The sequence below is a fragment of the Zootoca vivipara genome, chromosome Z2, assembly GCF_965207765.1.
Source record: "Zootoca vivipara chromosome Z2, rZooViv2.hap1.1, whole genome shotgun sequence".
Classification (NCBI taxonomy): domain Eukaryota; kingdom Metazoa; phylum Chordata; class Lepidosauria; order Squamata; family Lacertidae; genus Zootoca; species Zootoca vivipara.
In genome coordinates, this window is record NC_142585.1 from 49,955,179 (window position 1) to 49,982,913 (window position 27,735).

At 49.4% G+C, this 27,735-nt stretch overlaps 1 protein-coding gene across 4 annotated transcripts in view; it reads left to right on the top strand.

Moving 5' to 3' along the window:
- Nucleotides 1–27,735, top strand: part of ABCA2 (ATP binding cassette subfamily A member 2) — a 234,059-nt gene that overhangs the window by 109,907 nt on the left and 96,417 nt on the right. For all 4 annotated transcript variants that reach the window (XM_088665386.1, XM_088665387.1, XM_088665389.1 and 1 more), the window contains 4 exons: nt 1,667–1,840; nt 5,485–5,587; nt 15,968–16,082; nt 22,588–22,778. In XM_088665386.1, coding sequence (XP_088521512.1) covers nt 1,667–1,840; nt 5,485–5,587; nt 15,968–16,082; nt 22,588–22,778 — 583 coding nt within the window. The remainder of the gene's footprint in view (nt 1–1,666; nt 1,841–5,484; nt 5,588–15,967; nt 16,083–22,587; nt 22,779–27,735) is intronic.

A 27,735-nucleotide genomic window follows, 5' to 3' on the forward strand; every position in this document is an offset into this window, starting at 1 on the left:
TGGCAGCAAATCCCACTGCCGAACAGCTCTTACTGTCAGGAAGTTCTTCCTAATCATAGAATCATAGAGTCGGAAGAGACCACAAGGACCATCCAGTCCAACCCCCCTGCCAAGCAGGAAACACCATCAAAGCATTCCTGACATATGCCTGTCAAGCCTCTGCTTCAAGACCTCCAAAGAAGGAGACTCCACCACACTCCTTGGCAGCAAATCCCACTGCCGAACAGCTCTGACTGTCAGGAAGTTCTTCCTAATGGTGAGGTGGAATCTTCTTTCTTGTAGCTTGAATCCATTGCTCCGTGTCCGCTTCTCTGGAGCAGCAGAAAACAACCTTTCTCCCTCCTCCATATGACATCCTTTCATATATTTGAACATGGCTATCATATCACCCCTTAACCTTCTCTTCTCCAGGCTAAACATACCCAGCTCCCTAAGCCGTTCCTCATAAGGCATCGTTTCCAGGCCTTTGACCATTTTGGTTGCCCTCCTCTGGACACGTTCCAGCTTGTCAGGATCCTTCTTGAACTGTGGTGCCCAGAACTGGACACAGTACTCCAGGTGAGGTCTGACCAGAGCAGAATACAGTGGTCCTATTACTTCCCTAGATCTAGATGCTATACTCCTATTGATGCAGCCCAGAATTGCATTGGATTTTTGAGCTGCTGCATCACACTGTTGACTTATGTCAAGTTTGTGATCTACCAGGACTCCTAGATCCTTTTCACATGTACTGCTCTCAAGCCAGTTGTCACCCATCCTGTATTTGTGCCTTTCATTTTTTTTGCCCAAGTGTAGTACTTTACATTTCTCCTTGTTCAAATTCATCTTGTTTGCTTTGGCCCAGTTGTCTAATCTGTTAAGGTCATTCTGAAGTGTGATCCTGTCCTCTGGGGTATTAGCCACCCCCAATTTGGTGTCATCTGGAAACTTGCTCAGGATGCCCTCAAGCCCATCATCCAAGTCATTGATCAAGATGTCGAATAAGACTGGGCCCAAGACAGAACCCTGTGGCTCTTCCCACTAGTCACTACTCTCCAGGATGAGGAGGAGCCATTGATGAGCACCCTTTGGGTTCGGTCAGCCAGCCAGTTACAAATCCACTGAATGGTAGCATTGTCTGGCCCGCATTTGACCAGCTTCTTTACAAGAATATCATGGGGCACCTTGTCAAAGGCCTGGCTGAAATCAAGATAGGCTACATCCACAGCGTTCCCTTCATCTGCCAGGCTTGTAATTCTGTCAAAAAATGAGATCAGCTTAGTCTGACATGACTTATTTTTCAGAAACCCATGCTGACTTTTAATGATCACAGAGTTTCTTTCTAGGTGCTCACGGACCGTTGGCTTAAAGATCTGCTCTAGAATCTTTCCTGGTATTGATGTCAGGCTGACCGGGCGGTCATTGTTTGGGTCCTCTCTTTCCCCCTTTTTGAAAATAGGGACAACATTTGCCCTCCTCCAGTCTGCTGGGACTTCGCCTGTTCTCCAGGAATTCTCAAAGATTATTGCCAGTGGTTCGGAGATCACCTCTGCCAGTTCTTTTAATACTCTTGGATGTAGTTCATCTGGCCCTGGAGATGCAACTCTGCTTGCAACACGAGGTTTTTGTGGCTCTTATTATGCATTCTTTTCTGTCCCGTCCTGCCCCCCCCCACCCCCCAATAAAGGTGTGATCTTCCAAACGAACAAGGACGGCACCCTCCCTCCTCACGTCATGTACAAGATCCGGCAAAATTCCAGCTTCACGGAAAAGACCAACGAGATCCGCCGTGCGTACTGGCGCCCCGGCCCAAACACCGGGGGCCGTTTCTACTTCCTTTACGGCTTCGTCTGGATCCAGGGTGAGCTCATTCCCCGCCTCCCCTAGTTCTCGTTCCCATCCATCCTTGGGCCACGGATACGCCCCGTCCTCTCCTCGGTCCTCAAGCAAGGCGGCAGCTGCTCGATCAGGCCTCCCCAAACTGGCGGCCCTCCAGATGTTTGGGCCTACAACTCCCATGATCCCTAGCTAAGAGGACCAGTGCTCGGGGGATGATGGGATTTGTAGTCCAAAACATCCGGAGGGCCGCAAGTTTGGGGACGCCTGGGCTAGACCGGTCTTTCTCAACCTTTTTTGGGCCACGGCACACTTGTTCCGTGGGAAAAATCACGAGGCACACCACCATTTAAAAAGTGCCGCCCCTATATTATAATTATAATTATAATTATGACTGTAATTATAATTATAATTATGACTGTAAGAAACACTTAATTATAATTATGATTGTAAGAAACACTTGCCAAATACAGTGGTACCTCGGTTTATGAACACAATTGGTTCCGGAAGTCTGTTCATAAACTGAAGCGTTCCTAAACTGAAGCGAACTTTCCCATTGAAAGTAATGGAAAGTGGATTAATCCGTTCCAGACGGGTCCGCGGAGTACTTAAACTGAAGCGTTCATAAACTGAAGCATGGGTGTAATTGGTTCCGGAAGTCTGTTCATAAACTGAAGCGTTCATAAACTGAAGCGAACTTTCCCATTGAAAGTAATGGAAAGTGAATTAATCCGTTCCAGACGGTTCGCGGAGTAAGCGTTCATAAACTGAAGCGAACTTTCCCATTGAAAGTAATGGAAAGTGGATTAATCCGTTCCAGACGGTCCGCGGAGTAAGCGTTCATAAACTGAAGCGAACTTTCCCATGGAAAGTAATGGAAAGTGGATTAATCCGTTCCAGACGGGTCCGCGGAGTACTCAACCTGAAGCGTACTTAACCCGAAGCATGGGTGCAATTGGTTCCGGAAGCCTGTTCATAAACTGAAGCGTTCATAAACTGAAGCGAACTTTCCCATTGAAAGTAATGGAAAGTGGATTAATCCGTTCCAGACAGGTCCGCAGAGTACTTAAACTGAAGCGTTCATAAACTGAATCATGGGTGTAATTGGTTCCGGAAGTCTGTTCATAAACTGAAGCGTTCATAAACTGAAGCGAACTTTCCCATTGAAAGTAATGGAAAGTGGATTAATCCGTTCCAGACGGTCCGCGGAGTAAGCGTTCATAAACTGAAGCAAACTTTCCCATTGAAAGTAATGGAAAGTGGATTAATCCGTTCCAGACGGGTCCGCGGAGTACTTAAACTGAAGCGTCCATAAACTGAAGCATGGGTGCAATTGGTTCCGGAAGTCTGTTCATAAACTGAAGCGTTCATAAACGGAAGCGAACTTTCCCATTGAAAGTAATGGAAAATGAATTAATCCGTTCCAAATGGGTCTGCGGCGTTCCTAAACCGAAAATTCATCAACCGAGGTTCCACTGTATTGCTTTCCGGCGGGTCAGCGCTGCCGAGTTCTTAAAAGATCCGGGTTCCTGATCCGCCCCACCCGACCCCCGCCGTCCCGTATCTTACCCTGTGCGTTTTTCTCGGACTTGTGAGAGGACGATTTGGTCTCCCTGCCTCCGTGAATTAGCAACAAACTACTTTTAATCTTTTAAAAGTAGCTACTTGAAGTCCGCTCGATTTTCCGAAAAAAGAGACACTATTGGCTGCTGCCGTCTTGTGCTAAAGGATTCCGGGATGATCCTGTCCCGCGAGGCATGGGGGAAATGGAAATGATGAGAGCTGATTGGTCTGTGGAAACTAGAAGGGGCGAAGAAACTTTATATCCCACAATTTTCTCGTAGGGAGTTCAAGATGGTTATTCTTCCCCCTCCCCACAGCTCATCATTTCAGGATTGCCGGGAGCAAACCTTTTAGACATCAAATGCCCGACTCGACGCAGATTTTTTTAGGTTTTTCCTGAATAATGAGGGTCACTTGGGAGGGCATTTCAGAAGCAAGGAGCCGCCACCAAGAAGGCCCTGCCGCGCATCGCCGGCAACCTGAAAATGCCCAGTGGCAGGACCACCAACAGGACCTCCGCTGCTGACTATAAATCACGGGGGTCAAACACAAGGCCCGCGGGCCGGATCCGGCCCGCCAGGCCTCGTCATGTGGCCCGTGTAGCCGCCGCCGGCCGCCGGCCTTCACCTTTTATTCTCACTTCTTTTTTTTGACACATGCGCGGCGGCCTACGAGCCAGAGACCGTCTGCCCTCTAGCGGCGCCGGCCGTTCTACACAGGAAACCTCCACTTTACATGCACTTCTTTTTATATTGAGTGCACTAGTGTCATTTAGCCCGTTTAATAAACGGGCGCTTGAGCATTCGGCCTTTTTCGGCGGCGGCGGGGCGTGGGGGGGCGATTGGCCCCTCTCATGGCCGCCGCTTCGTCTGGGCGCCCAGGAGAAGGCCGCGATTTGTATGTTTTTTTTTTAAAAAAATTACTGTCTGTTACCCAAAATCATTTTTCAATAAATTGTACAATAATTGTACATTTGAATATCTCCTTGCCATTATTCCGACTATGTTTCTGCTTTCAGAGTTAGTTATTACTTACATTACAGTGGAACCTCGGTTTATGAACACCTCGGTTTATGAATTTTCGGTTTATGAACGCCGCGGACCCATCTGGAACGGATTAATTCACTTTCCATTACTTTCAATGGGAAAGTTCGCTTCAGTTTATGAACGCTTCAGTTTAAATACTCCATGGACCCATCTGGAACGGATTAATCCACTTCCCATTACTTTCAATGGGAAAGTCCGCTTCAGTTTATGAACGCTTACTCCGCGGACTGTCTGGAACGGATTAATTCACTTTCCATTACTTTCAATGGGAAAGTTCGCTTCAGTTTATGAACGCTTCAGTTTATGAACAGACTTCCGAAACCAATTGTGTTCATAAACCGAGGTACCACTGTATTACAAAAAAAAAGTAATAATTGAATGCAGTGACAATAATTTATGATAATAAAGAGTGGACACAGTCCTACAGATACAACCGGCCCTTTGAGGGTGACCAAACTGCTGATGCGGCCCCCGATGAATTTGAGTTTGACACCCCTGCTATAAATCAACAGGAGGGACAGGGGCGTACCCAGCATCAAAACTAGGGGGGGGCAAGCCATGGTCGTTCAGGGGCGGGGCCAAGGCACGGGAGGGGCGGGGCCACAAAGTGGGGGTGTGGGCGGGGCTACAGTGAACCCCCTCAACTCTCTCCGACCTAATCCCCCTGCTCTGAAGCAGGGCCGTCTCTAGGCCCGGGTCCGGTGGCGCGGGGCGCCGCTACGCCCGCTGAGAGGCGCGGCGGAGGCCGACCCAGGCGCACCTCTCAGCTGTTCAGCGGCTTCGGGCCGCTTTCCGGAGGCTTCCCTAGTCGGGCCCGTGGTTTGGCCTTCTAGGGGGGGCAGCTGCCCCCGCCTGCCCCATGCTGGGTACGCCCATGCCGACCGGGCAGCTCCTGCCCCCTGGCCAAGTGGCCACAATGGTGGTCGAGAGCAGAGCAGAGCCCTCGGGTCTCCCTCCCCGAATCCCCCTGGTTGCCGGTGACAGCCGAGAGGTGCCACGAGCAAAGTGGGTGACGGGGGGGTGTCTTTCTCTCTCTCTCTCTCTCTCTCTCCCTCGCTAGATATGATGGAGCGAGCCATCATCAACACCTTCGTGGGCCGCGATGTGGTGGAACCCGGAAACTATGTGCAGATGTTTCCCTACCCGTGCTACACCCGCGACGAGTGAGTCCTCGGCAGTGTGTTTGCGCGCGAGCAAAAGAGACGGAGAAGTCCCCTTTTCCCCCTTTTCTTTTTTTTTTGGGTAATAAAACGGCGCCGACCGTAGGCACGCGGCAGTCCCGTATAAGAAGGGAGACTGAACGGGGACACTGTCAAACGAGTGAATCGTTGAACGCCTCGCCAGGGCTTCGGCGCTCCGTGGCGCAGCCTCTCCCCATGTGTGTGCCTTATGAGGAACGATGCCTTATGAGGAACGGCTTAGGGAGCTGGGTATGTTTAGCCTGGAGAAGAGAAGGTTAAGGGGTGATATGATAACCATGTTCAAATATATGAAAGGATGTCATATAGAGGAGGGAGAAAGGTTGTTTTCTGCTGCTCCAGAGAAGCGGACACGGAGCAACGGATTCAAACTACAAGAAAGAAAATTCCACCTCAACATTAGGAAGAACTTCCTGACAGTCAGAGCTGTTCGGCAGTGGGATTTGCTGCCAAGGAATTGTGGTGGAGTCTCCTTCTTTGGAGGTCTTTAAGCAGAGGCTTGACAGCCATCTGTCAGGAATGCTTTGACGGTGTTTCCTGCTTGGCAGGGGGTTGGACTGGATGGCCCTTGGGGTCTCTTCCAACTCTAGGATTCCATGATTCTATGTGTGGCTGGAGGCCCAACATTAAACGAAAAATTACAAGAACTCGGGCCAGAAAGGATAATTGAACGTGTCCAGAAGAGGGCAACCAAAATGGTCAAATGCCTGGAAACGATGCCTTATGAGGAACGGCTTAGGGAGCTGGGTATGTTTAGCCTGGAGAAGAGAAGGTTAAGGGGTGATATGATAACCATGTTCAAATATATAAAAGGATGTCATATAGAGGAGGGAGAAAGGTTGTTTTCTGCTGCTCCAGAGAAGCGGACACGGAGCAACGGATTCAAACTACAAGAAAGAAAATTCCACCTCAACATTAGGAAGAACTTCCTGACAGTAAGAGCTGTTCGGCAGTGGGATTTGCTGCCAAGGAATTGTGGTGGAGTCTCCTTCTTTGGAGGTCTTTAAGCAGAGGCTTGACAGCCATCTGTCAGGAATGCTTTGACGGTGTTTCCTGCTTGGCAGGGGGTTGGACTGGATGGCCCTTGGGGTCTCTTCCAACTCTACGATTCTATGATTCTATGAAAAGGAAAAGTCGTCACCAACCAAGTTCCGATCAGAGTAGACCCATTGAAATAAATGGGTCTTAATTATACACGTAAAACTCGTTGGGTGGGAGCTACTAATTGGACTTCTGTAGATTCTAAGCTCCTCAATGTCATAGCTGCCAAGTTATCCCCTTTTTAAAGGGATTTTCCCTTATGCTGAATAGGCAATGTGTGGCTGGAGGCCCAACATTAAACGAAAAATTACAAGAACTCGGGCCAGAAAGGATAATTTCGAAAAATCTTCACAAAGTTTTATTCAGGATAACTTCCAGTAAATATCAACATCAGGACAAGGCCCTGTTTCGATGATTCGCCATCAGCCGGAATGTAAAAGTTAACATAAATCTTTGTAATGAGAAAATATTTAACTCTTTAGATCATAGCTGCCAAGTTCTCCCTTTTTTAAAGGGATTTTCCCTTATGCTGAATAGGCTTCCTCGTGAGAAAAGGGGAAACTTGGCAGCTATGCTTTAGATATAAGGTTTTAACGATTAAAAAGGACAGAGACTGTATTCAAATAAACATTACTGATATATCTTTGAGTGACCAACCTAACTTCAACCTTATAGTCTGCTTTCCAAATAAGGATTTAAACTGCTTGTGGCGTACAAAAGGCTTGTCTAAACTTAAATAAGAAATCCTCTTACAAAATATAATAAACCTTGTTGCAGGAATACTTGTAGTTTTCTACAAACGGAGTTATAATACTTGTAAAAACAAAGGTCGCTTACCGAGGTTTCTCAGGTCTTAAGTGTACCAAGTATGTTTGCTTTGCTAACTCACATTGTTTGCAGCACTTAAATGATAGTGAAAACGAGGTTGCAGCAAAATTAAAGAGACAGCGTTGCATTTAGGCGCACCAAAAGTCTTGAGATAATTTAAAGGCATATGGACATAACTAGGTTCAATGTTGTTACGAAGTACAAATTCGATTAGAGGAATGGTGTGAAGTCTAGACCAGGGGGTCCCCAGACTACGGCCCGGGGGGCCGGATGCGGCCCAATTAGCCTGCCAATCCGGCCCGCGACCACCCCCGCCGCCCGCCGCCCGCTCTTACGGCGCGCAGCGCCGGAAATCCTTTGTGTGAAAAAATCCTTTGGGTGAAAAAAGCGCCGGAAATCCTTTGTGCGCATGCGTATGGGCCTCTCCCGACCCGGAAGAAGTCGTTTCTGGCGCACTTCCGGGTCGGGGGAGGCCCACGCGCATGCGCACAACGGGTTTCCGGCACTTCCCCCACCCTGGAAGCGCGCCGCCGTGCCAGTAAGCGCCCGTGCGCGTGCACACGGGCGCGCGCTCCCCCGCCCTCCGGCCCGCCGCGCGATTGGCGCGGTGGGAAGCGGCCCAAACGCCGGTAAGTCTGGGGACCCCTGGTCTAGACTATCGTTCAAGCCCCCTGGATGTAAAGTGTGGAAGAGATGAATAAATGTGGACTCCTGTTGGAGAAGGAGTCTGTCAATGTCCGTACGCTGAAAGCGGGTTTGCGGCAACGTCCAGATTACAGAGAGCAAAACGCGTGAGCAAAAGAGACGGAGAAGTCCCTTTTCTTTCCTTTTTTGGGTAATGAAACGGCACCGACCGTAGGCACGCAGCAGTCCCGTATAAGAAGGGAGACTGAACGGGGACACTGTCAAACGAGTGAATCGTTGAACGCGTCGCACAAGGCTGCGGCGCTCCGTGGCGCAGCCTCTCCCCATGCGTGTGGCTGGAGGCCCCGCATGAGCATCACTTCTGTGTTACATAAGCAGGTATTAGGGCAGCGATGGCGAACCTATGACACGCGTGTCGGATGTGACACGCAGAACCCTCAGTGCTGGCACGCTGTTGTTGTTGTCCCCCCCCCATTTGTTCTCCCGCTCCTCCTCCTCCTCCTCCTCCGATCCTTTGTTGTTGTTGTTGCTGGTAGCCAGAGATTGGGTTTTTTAACCCTTTCTGTGCTGGTTTTTTATTGTTGTTGCTGGTAGCCAGAGATTGGTTTTTTTAACCCTTTCTGTGCTGGGTTTTTATTGTTGTTGCTGGTAGCCAGAGATTGGTTTTCTTAACCCTTTCTGTGCTGGTTTTTTATTGTTGTTGCTGGTAGCCAGAGATTGGTTTTTTTAACCCTTTCTGCGCTGGTTTTTTATTGTTGTTGCTGGTAGCCAGAGATTGGTTTTTTTAACCCTTTCTGTGCTGGTTTTTTATTGTTGTTGCTGGTAGCCAGAGATTGGTTTTTTTAACCCTTTCTGTGCTGGTTTTTTATTGTTGTTGCTGGTAGCCAGAGATTGGTTTTTTTAACCCTTTCTGTGCTGGTTTTTATTGTTGTTGCTGGTAGCCAGAGATTGGTTTTTTTAACCCTTTCTGTGCTGGTTTTTTATTGTTGTTGCTGGTAGCCAGAGATTGGTTTTTTTAACCCTTTCTGTGCTGGTTTTTTATTGTTGTTGCTGGTAGCCAGAGATTGGTTTTTTTAACCCTTTCTGTGCTGGTTTTTATTGTTGTTGCTGGTAGCCAGAGATTGGTTTTTTTAACCCTTTCTGCGCTGGTTTTTTATTGTTGTTGCTGGTAGCCAGAGATTGGTTTTTTTAACCCTTTCTGTGCTGGTTTTTTATTGTTGTTGCTGGTAGCCAGGGATTGGTTTTTTTAACCCTTTCTGTGCTGGTTTTTTATTGTTGTTGCTGGTAGCCAGAGATTGGTTTTTTAACCCTTTCTGTGCTGGGTTTTTTTTGGGGGCGCTTTGGCAGACTCTGACTGGGTGAAACAGCGTTCGTTTTTTAACCCAGTGTTTCTCATCCTTTTTTGGGCCACGGCACACTTGTTCTATGAAAAAAAAATCCCGCGGCACACCAACTCTGTGCCGCCCTATATTTAGTTTAGTTTGCAGGGGAGACGAAGAACTGCTGCGCGGTAGCCAGGCGGACCCACCAGGCGCTCTCACCTGGGTTGGGGGGTGGCGAGGGGCCCTCTCCTCCCTATCTTTCCCTTTTTCCCTCACCTGGGGGGGGCCTCCCTCCTTTTCCTCTTCTCCTGGGGCGGCTGGGGTGGCGACGGCTGCGGCGGCGAGGCAGAGCCGTCGCGTGGTGGGAGGTCCTGGGCTTCGGAGCTCTTCCCGGCCGCAGGCGGGCTCGCTGGGGGGCTTTAGCAGCTCCCCGCTTGATCCGCCGGGTGATTCCGACGCCCACATGGCTGCCGCGGAGCCCAGGGGTCCGTCGATCCTCCAGCCGGGCGCTTTCGGTGTCGCTCCGGTGGGGTCACGGGGGGGGGGGCCTCCTGCGGCTCCCCGGTAGATCCGCCGGGCTCACTTGGCGCCCGCGTACCGGCGGCGGCGGTTCCGGCGGTCCGGAGACTAGGCTGGCGGCACGGGCACGCTGGTCGCTCTCAGGAGCTTCGCGATGCCGTGCCGCGCGCCATCTTGCCTCGCCGGAAGTCCGTCAGCAATGCAAAGCGCCCTTTGCCTTGCCGCCCGTCGCGGCACACAAGCCGGTTGAGAAACGCTGTTTTAACCCGTTCTGTGCTGGTTTTTCTGCCGCTTTGGCAGACTGTCGGTGCTGCGTGTTAGTTCCAGCGAAGGTATTATTCGTCATTTATTTCTGTTCTCTTCCGCCCCCCCCAAAAAACGCAACAGCTTTGGGGCATCCCCCCCCAAAAAGCTCAACAACTCTGGGCTCTTTGTGATAAATAAGGGTTTTTTTTTTTGTTTGGTTTGGTTAAATAATTAGGTTTTGGTTTATTAAATACAGTTATATATTACAATTATACATTTTTGTTATTTAAACTACAGTGGTGCCTCGCTAGACGAAATTAATTCGTTCCACGGGTCTTTTCTTACAGCGGAAAATTTCGTCTAGCGAATCCCATAGGAACGCATTGAATTTTTTTTTGCCCATAGGAAGGCATTAATTGAATTTCAATGCATTCCTATGGGAAACCGCGATTCGCTAGACGGATTTTTCGTAAAACGCATTCGTCTAGCGAGGCGACCTCCGCTCGGGAAATCCTTTCGTTCAGCGGAAATTTCGTTAAGCAGGGCGTTCGTTAAGGGAGGCACCACTGTAATTAGGTTTGGGTTTATTAAACACAGTTATATATTACAATTATACATTTTTGTGATTTAAACGATAAATATTGTGAAATTATGGTTTTTTTTTCTCTCTCGAAGTGACACACCGCCCGAGTTATGCTCGGTTTCTGGGCGAATTTTGGCACACCAAGCTCAAAAGTTGGCCCATCACTGTATTAGGGGAACTATAACTTTTCAAAAGGATTGTGCTTGGTCCGGCCTCTTAACTCTCCTGTGTCGTGACAGGTGCTCAGAAAGAGCCAGATTTCGAACTCTCCCCTTGCCATCCCATCAGAGATGGCCTTTTGGGGGTCTTTCCAGGGCAGGCTGTGTGATCTCTGAATACTGTAGTTGAGGCATCCCCAAACTGCGGCCCTCCAGATGTTTTGGCCTACAACTCCCATGATCCCTAGCTAGCAGGACCAGTGGTCGGGGAAGATGGGAATTGTAGTCCAAAACATCTGGAGGGCCGCAGCTTGGACATGCCTGCGTGTGGTTGGTTCTGGGGAATGGTCCAGGCCACCCTCTAGGGCAGGCCTCCCCAAACTTCGGCCCTCCAGATGTTTTGGACGACAGTTCCCATCTTCACCAACCACTGGTCCTCTTAGCTAGGGATCATGGGAGTTGTAGGCCAAAACATCTGGAGGGCCGCAGTTTGGGGAGGCCTGCTCTAGCGGCAGAAGGGCCAAAGCAAAGTTTGGGTCCAGTGGTTGACCGATAATGTCGGAAACAATCTCGTAAATGTCTCGTACCCCCTCGCTGCCACGGTATGAGGGTCCCTCTCTTCTTACCTGTGACCCCTGTGTTTTCCTCCCTCGTGGCTTGGATTTATGGACTACTTGAAATGAGATTCCACCTCAACATGAGGAAGACCTTCCTGACAGTAAGAGCTGTTCGGCAGTGGGATTTGCTGCCAAGGAGTGTGGTGGAGTCTCCTTCTTTGGAGGTCTTTAAGCAGAGGTCTTTAAGCAGAGGCTTTGCTATGCCGAGGACAGTCCATTTCCATTGCATTTAAAAGCACTTAGCAACAGATCCTCCTTTATTAAGGAATCGGCCTAATATTCCATGCCCTCTCCTCCTCCTCCTCCTCCTCCTCCTCCTCCTCCTCCTCCTCCTCCTCCTCTTTCTTGCAAACTTTTAAACTTCCTGACAGTAGGAGCTGTTCGGCAGTGGAATTTGCTACCAAGGAGTGTGGTGGAATGTGGTATTTAATAGTATTAAAAAACAATTTAAGAAAGATATCTGCCATGTTCAAATATATCAAAGGATGTCATATGGAGGAGGGAGAAAGGTTGTTTTCTGCTGCTCCAGAGAAGCGGACACGGAGCAATGGATTCAAGCTTCAAGAAAGAAGATTCCACCTCAACATTAGGAAGACCTTCCTGACAGTCAGAGCTGTTCGGCAGTGGAATTTGCTGCCAAGGAGTGTGGTGGAGCCTCCTTCTTTGGAGGTCTTTAAGCAGAGGCTTGACAGGCATATGTCTAGAATGCTTGGATGGTGTTTCCTGCTTGGCAGGGGGTTGGACTGGATGACCCTTGGGGTCTCTTCCAACTCTACGATTCTATGATTAGGAAGAACTTCCTGACAGTAAGAGCTGTTCGGCAGTGGGATTTGCTGCCAAGGAGTGTGGTGGAGCCTCCTTCTTTGGAGGTCTTTAAGCAGAGGCTTGACAGGCATATGTCTAGAATGCTTGGATGGTGTTTCCTGCTTGGCGGGGGGTTGGACTGGATGACCCTTGGGGTCTCTTCCAACTCTACGATTCTATGACTCAGCCTGACCCCTGTGTTTTTCCTCCCTCATGGCTTGGATTCATGGACTACTTGAAATGAGGCTGCCCTTTAAATTTTAAGACTGTATTTTAATCTGTCTCTTAATTAGTTGTTTTTATGTTTTATTGTAATTCTGTTAGTTGTGAGCCGCCCTGAGCCCGGTTTTTGACTGGGGAGGGCGGGGTATAAATAAAAATGTATTATTATTATTATTATTATTATTATTATTATTATTACAGCACTGGGATGGAGTTGCAAGGGTGATGCCGGAGGTCCTCTTATCCCAAGGTCAAAAACTGCAGCCTCACTTTCTTTGGGAGAAACTTTGAGTAGAATCGGGAGGCTGTGTTGAGGGCAGAGTCATAAGATATAAGATATAAGATATCTTTATTGTCATTGTCCCCTTGCGGGAACAACGAAATTACTCGGTTGCTACATCCACTCCGATAAAGCATTCCGCATAATCCAAAATTATAAAAACCTAATGAAAAACAGTAAATATAATACAAAATAACAAGTAAAATAAGATGACTTCAAAGTCCAGGCTTTCCATTTAAGCTTCTGCTGCTGGCTTGATTATAGCTTTCCTGCTATTATTATTATTATTATTATTATTATTATTATGATTATTATTGCTATTATTAAACTGCCCTTCACCTTAAGGTCCCAGGCTGGGTTATAACACTAAAACACAATATTAGAAACCGTTTAAAACAGCTCCCAGTCACCCAAATAAGGTAGCTTCTAAAAATAGGCACTCCTCAAATTTCAAAGGCCAGGGTAGAATCATAGAATCATAGAATCCTAGAGTTGGAAGAGACCCCAAGGGCCATCCAGTCCAACCCCCTGCCAAGCAGGAAACACCATCAAAGCATTCCTGACAGATGGCTGTCAAGCCTCTGCTTAAAGACCTCCAAAGAAGGAGACTTCACCACACTCCTTGGCAGCAAATTCCACTGCCGAACAGCTCTGACTGTCAGGAAGTTCTTCCTAATCATAGAATCATAGAGTTGGAAGAGACCACGAGGGCCATCCAGTCCAACCCCCTGCCGAGCAGGAAACCCCATCCAAGCATTCTTGACATATGCCTGGCAAGCCTCTGCTTAAAGACCTCCAAAGAAGGAGACTCCACCACACTCCTTGGCAGCAAATCCCACTGTCGAACAGCTCTTACTGTCAGGAAGTTCTTCCTAATCATAGAATCATAGAGTTGGAAGAGACCATAAGGGCCATCCAGTCCAACCCCCTGCCAAGCAGGAAACACCATCAAAGCATTCCTGACAGATGGCTGTCAAGCCTCTGCTTAAAGACCTCCAAAGAAGGAGACTTCACCACACTCCTTGGCAGCAAATTCCACTGCCGAACAGCTCTGACTGTCAGGAAGTTCTTCCTAATCATAGAATCATAGAGTTGGAAGAGACCACGAGGGCCATCCAGTCCAACCCCCTGCCGAGCAGGAAACCCCATCCAAGCATTCTTGACATATGCCTGGCAAGCCTCTGCTTAAAGACCTCCAAAGAAGGAGACTCCACCACACTCCTTGGCAGCAAATCCCACTGTCGAACAGCTCTTACTGTCAGGAAGTTCTTCCTAATCATAGAATCATAGAGTTGGAAGAGACCATAAGGGCCATCCAGTCCAACCCCCTGCCAAGCAGGAAACACCATCAAAGCATTCCTGACAGATGGCTGTCAAGCCTCTGCTTAAAGACCTCCAAAGAAGGAGACTTCACCACACTCCTTGGCAGCAAATTCCACTGCCGAACAGCTCTGACTGTCAGGAAGTTCTTCCTAATCATAGAATCATAGAGTTGGAAGAGACCACGAGGGCCATCCAGTCCAACCCCCTGCCGAGCAGGAAACCCCATCCAAGCATTCTTGACATATGCCTGGCAAGCCTCTGCTTAAAGACCTCCAAAGAAGGAGACTCCACCACACTCCTTGGCAGCAAATCCCACTGTCGAACAGCTCTTACTGTCAGGAAGTTCTTCCTAATCATAGAATCATAGAGTTGGAAGAGACCATAAGGGCCATCCAGTCCAACCCCCTGCCAAGCAGGAAACACCATCAAAGCATTCCTGACAGATGGCTGTCAAGCCTCTGCTTAAAGACCTCCAAAGAAGGAGACTCCGCCACACTCCTTGGCAGCAAATCCCACTGTCGAACAGCTCTGACTGTCAGGAAGTTCTTCCTAATCATAGAATCATAGAGTTGGAAGAGACCATAAGGGCCATCCAGTCCAACCCCCTGCCAAGCAGGAAACACCATCAAAGCATTCTTGACATATGCCTGTCAAGCCTCCGCTTAAAGACCACCAAAGAAGGAGACTCCACCACACTCCTTGGCAGCCAATCCCACTGCCGAACAGCTCCTACTGTCAGGAAGTTCTTCCTAATGTTGAGGTGGTTATACTATTAGAATCATAGAATCGTAGAGTTGGAAGAGACCATAAGGGCCATCCAGTCCAACCCCCTGCCAAGCAGGAAACACCATCAAAGCATTCTTGACATATGCCTGTCAAGCCTCTGCTTAAAGACCTCCAAAGAAGGAGACTCCACCACACTCCTTGGCAGCAAATCCCACTGCCGAACAGCTCTTACTGTCAGGAAGTTCTTCCTAATGTTGAGGTGGAATTTTTTTTCTTGTAGTTTGAATCCGTTGCTCCGTGTCCGCTTCTCTGGAGCAGCAGAAAACAATCTTTCTCCCTCCTCTATAGGACATCCTTTTATATATTTGAACATGGCTATCATATCACCCCTTAACCTTCTCTCCTCCAGGCTAAACATGCCCAGCTCCCTAAGCCGTTCCTCCTAAGGCATCATTTCCAGGCCTTGGACCATTTTGGTTGCCCTCTTCTGAACACGTTCCAGCTTGTCAGTATCCTTCTTGAACTGTGGTGCCCAGAACTGGACACAGTACTCCAGGTGAGGTCTGACCAGAGCAGAATCCAGTGGTCCTATTACTTCCCTTGATCTAGATGCTATACTCCTATTGATAAAGAGTAAAGGGTAAAGAGGCGCATCTTCCGGCATTCTCCACAAGCTGTGAAATGAAGGTTCCGCATGCACCTCCATAGAGAGAGAGAGAGAGTTTCACAGTTTAGGGGCCGCCACAGAGAAGACCCTCAAAATTCAGAGGGGGGTGCAAAATTCAAAGGGGGGGGGGCCCTTTCTGACAACCTTAGCACTGGAGGGGTCCGTAGGGAAGGAGGCCGAATTTCCTCGACCGACAGGATACCCTGAGGACCCTTTTCCCTGCTTTTACGTGTCGACTTTACCAACCAGGTGCCCTCCAAATGTTTGGGGCAGCAACTCCCAGTAGCCCCAGGGACGCTGGGGGGGCGCCCAGTTGGTGAAACCTGTGCTAGGTCACTTTCCTCTTCCTCTTCCTCCCCGCAGCTTCCTGTTCGTCATTGAGCACATGATGCCCCTCTGCATGGTCATCTCCTGGGTTTACTCGGTGGCGATGATGATCCAGCACATTGTGGCAGAGAAGGAGCACCGCTTGAAAGAGGTGAGCCCAACGGGTTTGTTTCTCTGGCGGGGGGCGGAGGGTCGGCGGGCCGTGCTTCTTGCCAGGGTCCGGCCCCAATGGTAGCCGGAGAGGACCCGGCTGCAGCCTCTGCCTGCCGCGCGCGCAGCCCCAGGACCCGGCTGCAGCCTCTGCCTTCCGCGCGCGCAGCCCCAGGACCCGGCTGCAGCCTCTGCCTGCCGCGCGCGCAGCCCCAGGACGTGGCTGCAGCCTTTGCCTGCCGCGCGCGCAGCCCCAGGACCCGGCTGCAGCCCCTGCCTGCCGCGCGCGCAGCCCCAGGACCCGGCTGCAGCCTCTGCCTGCCGCGCGCGCAGCCCCAGGACCCGGCTGCAGCCTCCGCCTGCCGCGCGCGCAGCCCCAGGACCCGGCTGCAGCCTTTGCTTGCCGTGCGCGCAGCCCCAGGACCCGGCTGCAGCCTCCGCCTGCCGCGCGCGCAGCCCCAGGACCCGGCTGCAGCCTCTGCCTGCCGCGCGCGCAGCCCCAGGACCCGGCTGCAGCTTCTGCCTGCCGTGCGCGCAGCCCCAGGACCCGGCTGCCGCCTCTGCCTGCCGCGCGCGCAGCCCCAGGACCCGGCTGCCGCCTCTGCCTGCCGCGCGCGCAGCCCCAGGACCCGGCTGCAGCTTCTGCCTGCCGTGCGCGCAGCCCCAGGACCCGGCTGCCGCCTCTGCCTGCCGCGCGCGCAGCCCCAGGACCCGGCTGCCGCCTCTGCCTGCCGCGCGCGCAGCCCCAGGACCCGGCTGCAGCTTCTGCCTGCCGTGCGCGCAGCCCCAGGACCCGGCTGCAGCCTCCGCCTGCCGCGCGCGCAGCCCCAGGACCCGGCTGCAGCCTCTGCCTGCCGCGCGCGCAGCCCCAGGACCCGGCTGCAGCTTCTGCCTTCCGCGCGCGCAGCCCCAGGACCCGGCTGCAGCCTCTGCCTGCCGCGCGCGCAGCCCCAGGACCCGGCTGCAGCTTCCGCCTGCCGCGCGCGCAGCCCCAGGACCCGGCTGCAGCCTTTGCCTGCCGCGTGCGCAGCCCCAGGACCTGGCTGCAGCCTCTGCCTTCCGCGCGCGCAGCCCCAGGACCCGGCTGCCGCCTCTGCCTGCCGCGCGCGCAGCCCCAGGACCCGGCTGCAGCTTCTGCCTGCCGCGCGCGCAGCCCCAGGACCCGGCTGCAGCTTCTGCCTGCCGCGCGTGCAGCCCCAGGACCCGGCTGCAGCCTTTGCCTGCCGCGCGCGCAGCCCCAGGACCCGGCTGCCGCCTCCGCCTGCCGCGCGCGCAGCCCCAGGACCCGGCTGCCGCCTCTGCCTGCCGCGCGCGCAGCCCCAGGACCCGGCTGCAGCCTCTGCCTGCCGCGCACGCAGCCCCAGGACCCGGCTGCAGCTTCTGCCTGCCGCGCGCGCAGCCCCAGGACCCGGCTGCCGCCTCTGCCTGCCGCGCGCGCAGCCCCAGGACCCGGCTGCCGCCTCTGCCTTCCGCGCGCGCAGCCCCAGGACCCGGCTGCAGCCTCTGCCTGCCGCGCGCGCAGCCCCAGGACCCGGCTGCAGCTTCCGCCTGCCGCGCGCGCAGCCCCAGGACCTGGCTGCAGCCTCTGCCTTCCGCGCGCGCAGCCCCAGGACCCGGCTGCCGCCTCTGCCTGCCGCGCGCGCAGCCCCAGGACCCGGCTGCAGCTTCTGCCTGCCGCGCGCGCAGCCCCAGGACCCGGCTGCAGCTTCTGCCTGCCGCGCGTGCAGCCCCAGGACCCGGCTGCAGCCTTTGCCTGCCGCGCGCGCAGCCCCAGGACCCGGCTGCCGCCTCCGCCTGCCGCGCGCGCAGCCCCAGGACCCGGCTGCCGCCTCTGCCTGCTGCGCGCGCAGCCCCAGGACCCGGCTGCAGCCTCTGCCTGCCGCGCACGCAGCCCCAGGACCCGGCTGCAGCTTCTGCCTGCCGCGCGCGCAGCCCCAGGACCCGGCTGCCGCCTCTGCCTGCCGCGCGCGCAGCCCCAGGACCCGGCTGCCGCCTCTGCCTGCCGCGCGCGCAGCCCCAGGACCCGGCTGCAGCCTCCGCCTGCCGCGCGCGAAGACCCGGCGGGAGCAGGTCTGTGGTCTGTAAAGATACCGGTACCGGTACTTAATTAAAAAATAAGACATCCCTTGAAAATAAGCCATGCTGTGTGTTTTTTTCCAGGAAAAAAATTAATATAAGACATGTCTTATAATATGAGAAACCCTAATATTGAGCTTACATGTTCAGAAGCAGTGCACCTTTGACCACCAGCTTCTGGTGTTCATGGGCTTCCGGGTGGCCTCTGGCCGGCCAGTGGGGAAAGCTGCATGCTAGGCCCAGCGAGTGCTCCGGTCTGATCCTGCTCAGCTGTTGCATTATTTCCTATCTGCTCCAATATATATATATAAAAAACATATATAACATCCCCCCTCCACAGGCAGGGCCGGCTCGCCGTAGACCCCCGGTGGCACAGGGCACCATGGAGCCAGCCCGCCAGGAGGGTGCCGGCAGCTGCGCCTGCCCGCTGGCCGGCCGGTCCGCTGCGCGGCTGCGCGCGGCGCCCGCCCGCCCACCGCGCTGGGAAATGGGGCGGGCGGGCGCCGGAGAGATCGCGCTGTGTCTGCCCGCCCGCCCGCCGCGCAGCAGTGCCGTGCCCGCCCGCCCACCGCGCTGGGAAACGGGGCGGGAGGGCGCCGGAGAGATCCGGTGCACCATGGCAAGAGGGGCGCTTAAGACGGCGCTGTCCACAGGTATCATATAAAATTTTATTATTATTATTATTATTATTATTATTATTATTATTATTATTATTTAGGGTGCTCGCAAATTTAGTTACAAACATTTTAACAGATGCACGAAATACATAGACTCAGTCCACAATTTCTCCAAATACATTGCTGTTACCTCAGTTTGCACATTCATACACACAGGTATCATATAAATTATTGTCCGCATGTCCAGCATATAATGTCCTAGGACCACCAGCCCAAAGGCTTTTCCTTATCCATCACAGGTAGTTGTTCCAAGAGAAGAATATAATTCAGGATAGCGTTTTCTGCACAGAGGCTTGGGAGAGTTTATACAGTTTAATTTAGACAGGATGGGAGACACCTGGCTTGAGAGCAGTACATGTGAAAAGGATCCAGGAGTCTTGGCAGACCACAAACTTGACATGAGTCAGCAGTGTGATGCAGCAGCTCAAAAAGCCAATGCAATTATGGGCTGCATCAATAGGAGTATAGCATCTAGATCTAGGGAAGTAATAGTACCACTGTATTCTGCTCTGGTCAGACCTCACCTGGAGTACTGTGTCCAGTTCTGGGCACCACAGTTCGAGAAGGATACTGACCAGCTGGAACGTGTCCAGAAGAGGGCAACCAAAATGGTCCAAGGCCTGGAAACGATGCCTTATGAGGAACGGCTTAGGGAGCTGGGTATGTTTAGCCTGGAGAAGAGAAGGTGAAGGGGTGATATGATAGGCATGTTCAAATATACGAAAGGATGTCATATGGAGGAGGGAGAAAGGTTGTTTTCTGCTGCTCCAGAGAAGCGGACACGGAGCAATGGATTCAAGCTACAAGAAAGAAGATTCCACCTCAACATCAGGAAGAACTTCCTGACAGTCAGAGCTGTTCGGCAGTGGGATTTGCTGCCAAGGAGTGCGGTGGAGTCTCCTTCTTTGGAGGTCTTTAAGCAGAGGCTTGACAGCCATCTGTCAGGAATGCTTGGATGGTGTTTCCTGCTTGGCAGGGGGTTGGACTGGATGGCCCTGGTGGTCTCTTCCAACTCTATGATTCTATGATTCTAATTTGTATTTTGAATAGGTAAAGGTCAAGGGACCCCTGACCATTAGGTCCAGTCGTGACCGACTCTGGGGTTGCGCGCTCATCTCGCATTATTGGCCGAGGGAGCCGGCGTATAGCTTCCAGGTCATGTGGCCAGCATGACAAAGCCGCTTCTGGCAAACCAGAGCAGCGCATGGAAACGCCGTTTAGCTTCCCGCTGTAGCGGTTCCTATTCATCTACTTGCATTTTGACGTGGTTTTGAACTGCTAGGTTGGCAGGAGCTGGGACCGAGCGACGGGAGCTCACCCCGTCGCAGGGATTCGAACCACCGACCTTCTGATCAGCAAGCCCTAGACTCTGTGGTTTAACCCACAGCGCCACCTGGGTCCCTAATAAATGAATAGTTATATTATATATCTCAACTCTCCTCCAAAGAGTAGCTTAGAAGGTTTCCGTCCCCATATTATCCTCACAGCAACTCTGCGAAGTACATTAGGCTGGTGAGGGAGAGTGACTGGCTCAAGGTCACCCAGCGAACGTCAAGGTTAAGCGGGGATTTGAATCCTGGTCTGCCAGGTCCTAGTCCCGAGCCTCTTAACCACTCACACCATGCAGGCTGATTCGAACTCGGAGCAATGGATTCAAACTTCAAGAAAGAAGATTCCACCTCAACATTAGGAAGAACTTCCTGACAGTAAGAGCTGTTCGGCAGTGGGATTTGCTGCCAAGGAGTGTGGTGGAGTCTCCTTCTTTGGAAGTCTTTAAGCAGAGGCTTGACAGGCATATGTCAAGAATGCTTGGATGGTGTTTCCTGCTTGGCAGGGGGTTGGACTGGATGGCCCTTGGGGTCTCTTCCAACTCTACGATTCTATGATTCTTATAGTATAACCACCTCAACATTAGGAAGAACTTCCTGACAGTAAGAGCTGTTCGGCAGTGGAATTTGCTGCCAAGGAGTGTGGTGGAGTCTCCTTCTTGGGAGGTCTTTAAGCAGAGGCTTGACAGGCATATGTCAAGAATGCTTGGATGGTGTTTCCTGCTTGGCAGGGGGTTGGACTGGATGGCCCTTGGGGTCTCTTCCAACTCTACGATTCTATGATTCTTATAGTATAACCACCTCAACATTAGGAATGCCTATGATTCTATGATTCATAAACCTAATCACAATCATAACCATAAATCATATTCATAACCATAAATCCTAATTATAAATTAAATCTTAAATTATAATTATAAATTAAATCATAAAGAACATAAACATAATCATAAACCAACTCATAAAAAGATCTTCAACTAATTCTCTCATTCATTCTTTCTCCCCCTTCCCCCCTACTTCCAGCCCTTCCTATATATTGAGTTGTTCCGTTCTTGATTGTTGCCTACTTATTTTCAATTTCTCTCTTTCTTTAATTTCTTCGCCCTTCATAAATCTGCCACAAGATTCGCTTTTTCTTTTTTCTATATATATATATGATTTTTTATTGTTTTACTAACATACACATAACCATACATTTATAAAAAGCAAATTAATCCAAATAACATACATAAACCATTACTAAACAAATGTTTTCATACCCCCATTCCCCTTACCTGAATACCCTATATAAATTCATCCAAATAACCAAATCCCGATAGCAGAACAGAATTGAACCATGTCGAAATTTTAAGGATAAGGAAATGTTGATAAGAACTTAAGTGTGAATTTAAATGGGTGTATATAATTTACACAGGATATGATTGGAAGAACGCTCTTCTTCTTTTTTTTTTCTTATTTCTTTTTTTTCTTCTTCTTTCTTTCCTTTTTCTTTTTCTTCCTATATAATCTCCCTATATAATTGTTTTTGTTTCAATTCCCTCCTCTTTCTTTCCCTTGTATTTTTATTTCCTTTACACTTGACATTCCTTTCTTCTTCTTTTTCTCTCAAATGTGGATTCCTTTATATGTAAAAGGGAGATGTGCCAAATTCCTGTATGTGTTTTTGAAAATCTTTTGTGTTTCTGCAAATTTGTATGGCTTTTAACATTTGAAATAAATAAAAATTATTATTATTTTTTTTAAAAAAAAGAATACCCAATTTTGGTTCTGCCGAACCCAACTTCCCTTTCACTTCACATTTGGTTTTACAGTTTATCTCTTACATTTTGCGCTTTTCTTTTACCTTATTTTCAACAGTCACCTTCTTTATCCATTTTTTTTATACTTAACACTCTATTTCCTGCTGTAGGTATTACTTCAAACCTGTTAGTGTCTTTAAAGTCTTGCAGTACGTTTCCAGATATTCCACAAATTTACTCCAACAAGATTCGCTTTTTCTACCTTATTCTCTAAATATATCTCTCAAAGGACTTCCAAGTGTGGCGGAATCTACACGCCTGCCGCCAAATCACCGGAAGGTGCAGAAAGGGACATGCCAGAATTTGAATGCCAGAGCGGAATAATAAAGTAAAAATCCAAACTATCATCAATTCAAACTAAAAATCCAAACTATAAAAAATCCAAACTATAATAAATTAAATTAGTTGGTCTTTAAGGTGCTACTGAAGGAATTTTTTTATAATAAATTCAGTTAATATTGCAAAAAAAAACAAACAACCGTTCTGGTCTTGCACGCCTCTTGTGCGCGCGCAGTGCGTGACATTGCGCCTGCTGTGTTTCACTAAACGTGAAAGGAAGGCGAATGGCGGTCGCGGCTGCTGTCTAGGGCCTCTTGGCCTGACCCTGTCCCCTTTCGTCCTGGCAGGTGATGAAAATGATGGGGCTGAACAACGCGGTGCATTGGGTGGCCTGGTTTATCACAGGATTTGTCCAGCTGTCCATCTCCGTCACGGCGCTGACCGCCATCCTCAAGTACGGGAAGGTTTTGATGCACAGCGACGTCTTCATCATTTGGCTCTTCCTCGCCGTCTACGCCGTGGCCACCATCATGTTCTGGTGAGTTAAGGGGGGGGGACGGGGAGCGGAGGCGGGTGGCGAAAGCTAGATTCGAACAGGGAGCTTCCTAGAATCATAGAATAGAATCATAGAATCCTAGAGTTGGAAGAGACCCCAAGGGCCATCCAGTCCAACCCCCTGCCAAGCAGGAAACGCCATCAAAGCATTCCCGACAGATGGCTGTCAAGCCTCTGCTTAAAGACCTCCAAAGGAGGAGACTCCACCACACTCCTTGGCAGCAAATTCCACTGTCGAACAGCTCTTACTGTCAGGAAGTTCTTCCTAATCATAGAATCCTAGAGTTGGAAGAGACCACAAGGGCCATCCAGTCCAACCCCCTGCCAAGCAGGAAACGCCATCAAAGCATTCCCGACAGATGGCTGTCAAGCCTCTGCTTAAAGACCTCCCAAGAAGGAGACTCCACCACACTCCTTGGCAGCAAATTCCACTGCCGAACAGCTCTTACTGTCAGGAAGTTCTTCCTAATGTTGAGGTGGAATTTTCTTTCTTGTAGTTTGAATCCGTTGCTCCGTGTCCGCTTCTCTGGAGCAGCAGAAAACAACCTTTCTCCCTCCTTTATATGACATCCTTTTATATATTTGAACATGGTTATCATATCACCCCTTAACCTTCTCTTCTCCAGGCTAAACATACCCAGCTCCCTAAGCCGTTCCTCATAAGGCATCGTTTCCAGGCCTTTGACCATTTTGGTTGCCCTCTTCTGGACACGTTCCAGCTGGTCAGTATCCTTCTTGAACTGTGGTGCCCAGAACTGGACACAATACTCCAGGTGAGGTCTGACCAGAGCAGAATACAGTGGTACTATTACTTCCCTTGATCTAGATGCTATACTCCTCTTGATGCAGCCCAGAATTGCATTGGCTTTTTGAGCTGCTGCATCACACTGCTGACTCATGTCAAGTTTGTGGTCTACCAAGACTCCTGGATCCTTTTCACATGTACTGCTCTCAAGCCAGGTGTCCCCCATCCTGTATTTGTGCCTTTCATTTTTCTTTGCCCTTACATTTCTCCTTGTTAAAATTCATCTTGTTTGCTTTGGCCCAGTTGTCTAATCTGTTAAGGTCATTCTGAAGTGTGATCCTGTCCTCTGGGGTGTTAGCCACCCCTCCCCATTTGGTGTCGTCTGCCAACTTGCTCAGGATGCCCTCAAGCCCATCATCCAAGTCATTGATAAAGATGTTGAACAAGACTGGGCCCAAGACAGAACCCTGTGGCTCTTCCCACTAGTCACTACTCTCCAGGATGAGGAGGAGCCATTGATGAGCACCCTTTGGGTTCGGTCAGTAAGCCAGTTACAAATCCACCGAATGGTAGCATTGTCTAGCCCACATTTGACCAGCTTCTTTACCAGAATATCATGGGGCACCTTGTCAAAGGCCTGGCTGAAATCAAGATAGGCTACATCCACAGCATTCCCTTCATCTACCAGGCTTGTAATTCTGTCAAAAAATGAGACTCACAGCTCTTGTTTCTCGAGTGGGCAGTGGGACATGACCAGTAGGGTGGGTCCTAAAAAACATTTTTTTGGGGGGAAATGTCTCCTCCCTCGATCTTCTGGGAGAGCTTCTGGGCCCTCCCCTGCCTCTCTTATATCCTTCCCGTTCAAGAGACAGGATGAGGCCGCTAAACAATATCCCAGTCCAGTCTAGGAGCTGTGCATTCGGATGGGTCATAAAAACTTTTTTTTGGAAAATGTCTCCTCCCTCGATCTTCTATCAGGCGTACGGTATGAACATAGTCCAATTTCAAATTAGGGGACCGATCGGTTCAGGTTTAGACCCTGCTCCTCCAGATGGAAATTTTGGCCTCGCTACGAGCGATGAAAACGTAGGAATTGGACTCATTTATGTTAAATTAAATTAAATGAAATTATGTTAAATTAAACATACTCAGTATGTGAAATTGTGAACTAATCAACATCAATTTTAGGTTTTATGTAGAGCAATAAGAGTTGCATACTCTTATTTTCTGCAATATTTATTTATTTAAGATAAAACATGTTGATAATTTACGTGAAAAACCAATGGTGTTGAACAAATGATATGGAACAATTAAGCAAACGGTGTACTAAACAACTAAACATAAACATTAAACAATAATGGATTAAAACTTCAAGAAAGAAGATTCCACCTCAACATTAGGAAGAACTTCCTGACAGTAAGAGCTGTTCGGCAGTGGGATTTGCTGCCAAGGAGTGTGGTGGAGTCTCCTTCTTTGGAGGTCTTTAAGCAGAGGCTTGACAGGCACATGTCAAGAAGGCTTTGATGGTGTTTCCTGCTTGGCAGGGGGTTGGACTGGATGGCCCTCGTGGTCTCTTCCAACTCTATGATTCTATGATTAGGAAGAACTTCCTGACAGTAAGAGCTGTTCGGCAGTGGGATTTGCTGCCAAGGCGTGTGGTGGAGTCTCCTTCTTTGGAGGTCTTTAAGCAGAGGCTTGACAGCCATATGTCAAGAATGCTTTGGTGGTGTTTCCTGCTTGGCAGGGGGTTGGACTGGATGGCCCTTGTGGTCTCTTCCAACTCTAGGATTTTATGATTAGGAAGAACTTCCTGACAGTAAGAGCTGTTCGGCAGTGGGATTTGCTGCCAAGGGGTGTGGTGGAGTCTCCTTCTTTGGAGGTCTTTAAGCAGAGGCTTGACAGGCACATGTCAAGAAGGCTTTGATGGTGTTTCCTGCTCGGCAGGGGGTTGGACTGGATGACCCTTGGGGTCTCTTCCAACTATGATTCTATGAAAACACCACTCATATTATGTGTTGCATCCAAACATCACATTATACTTAATTACTTAGGTATAAATTGTACTAAATGCTTACATTTTGCGTAATTAATAAAATTATGCCTTATGCAATATTATACATTGTACTTGTACACCCTAAATGCTAAAAATATGCTTTTATGCCTTACACTAAACCTCTATTTTGGTAATTAGTAATTAATTGACAGTAAGAGCTGTTCGGCAGTGGGATTTGCTGCCAAGGAGTGTGGTGGAGTCTCCTTCTTTGGAGGTCTTTAAGCAGAGGCTTGACAGCCATCTGTCAGGAATGCTTTGATGGTGTTTCCTGCTTGGCAGGGGGTTGGACTGGATGGCCCTTGTGGTCTCTTCCAACTCTACGATTCTATGATTAGGAGGAACTTCCTGACAGTCAGAGCTGTTCGGCAGTGGGATTTGCTGCCCAGGAGTGTGGTGGAGTCTCCTTCTTTGGAGGTCTTTAAGCAGAGGCTTGACAGCCATCTGTCAGGAATGCTTTGATGGTGTTTCCTGCTTGGCAGGGGGTTGGACTGGATGGCCCTTGTGGTCTCTTCCAACTCTACGATTCTATGATTAGGAGGAACTTCCTGACAGTCAGAGCTGTTCGGCAGTGGGATTTGCTGCCCAGGAGTGTGGTGGAGTCTCCTTCTTTGGAGGTCTTTAAGCAGAGGCTTGACAGCCATCTGTCAGGAATGCTTTGATGGTGTTTCCTGCTTGGCAGGGGGTTGGACTGGATGGCCCTTGGGGTCTCTTCCAACTCTAGGATTCTATGATTCTAAGTATAATGTGATGTTTTGGTGCAACACATAATATGAGTGGCGTTTTATTGCTTAATATTTATGTTTACTTGTTTGGTACCCCGTTGGCTTTATTGTTCCATATCATTTGTTCAAAATCATTGGTTTTTCATGTAAGTTATCAACATTTTTTTATCTTAAATAAATAAATATTGCAGAAAATAAGAGTATGCAACTATTATTGCTCTCCATAAAACCTAAGATTTATGTTCATTAGTTCACCATTGAACATACTGAGAATAAATGAGTCCAATTCCTACGTTTTCATCGCTCGTAGCGAGGCAAAAATTCAATCTATAGGAGCGGGGTCTAAATATGAACCGATTGGTCCCCAATTTGAAATTGGACTATGTTTATACCATACGCCTGATATAAGATCGAGGGAGGAAACATTTTCCCCCAAAAAAGTTTTTTATGACCCACCCTAATGATCAGGCAGGTCGTTTTTTCTCCCACTTGCTTGAAGGAGGCAGAAAAATGACCAGATGGGGGCTCCTTCCCTACCTTGGGGGCTCAGCTCCTTTTTCTGCCTCGCTTGATGCTGGACCCATTTCTACTACCACAGGTCTTCTGGCCTTAGGAATAAAAAAAAAAACCCCGTGCATTGAAAACTAGCAGGTCAGGGAGAAGGTGAGAGTAGAAGCCCCCTCTCTGATATGCTAGTTTTCTATAGGCAGGTGTGACAAGGTGCCCCATGATATTCTTGTAAAGAAGCTGGTCAAATGCGGCTCAGGATGCCCTCAAGCCCAATATCCAAGTCATTGATGAAGACGTTGAACAAGACTGGGCCCAAGACAGAACCCTGTGGCTCTTCCCACTAGTCACTACTCTCCAGGATGAGGAGGAGCCATTGATTTTTTGATTTTTTTTAAAAAATATACTTTTTATTGATTTTGCAACTATATACAGTACCAAATCACATAGAAATGAAGGAAAAAGTTATTTTATACAAAAAAGAAAAAGAAACCACAGGTATCCGTTTGTAACATTTATCAAATAAAGCATCCTTTCATATCATTTGTCCACCTGGGCTTGTGTCTCCAATCACTACATTTTCCTTCCTGTCCTTTACTTTTATCTTCATCTCATTTTCCCCAACTTGACTTCCTCCTCTCTCTCTTTGGTTTTCTTTCCCCTCCAAATTAGTATCGTCCCATTATATATTCTTCCAGATACCCTTTTCCAATTTATATTTCCTCTCCGTTTGTTTTACGTCCTGGTTACATACCTTCTTGTTGCATTTTGTAATAATGATCTACTGGTTTTCCTTTTCCCCTCGGTCTATCTTTATTTAAATTTTACAGTAGTCTTTCCTATAAATCATAAATTTTTCCCATTCTTTTTGAAAGAGGAGGAGCCATTGAGGAGCACCCTTTGGGTTCGGTCA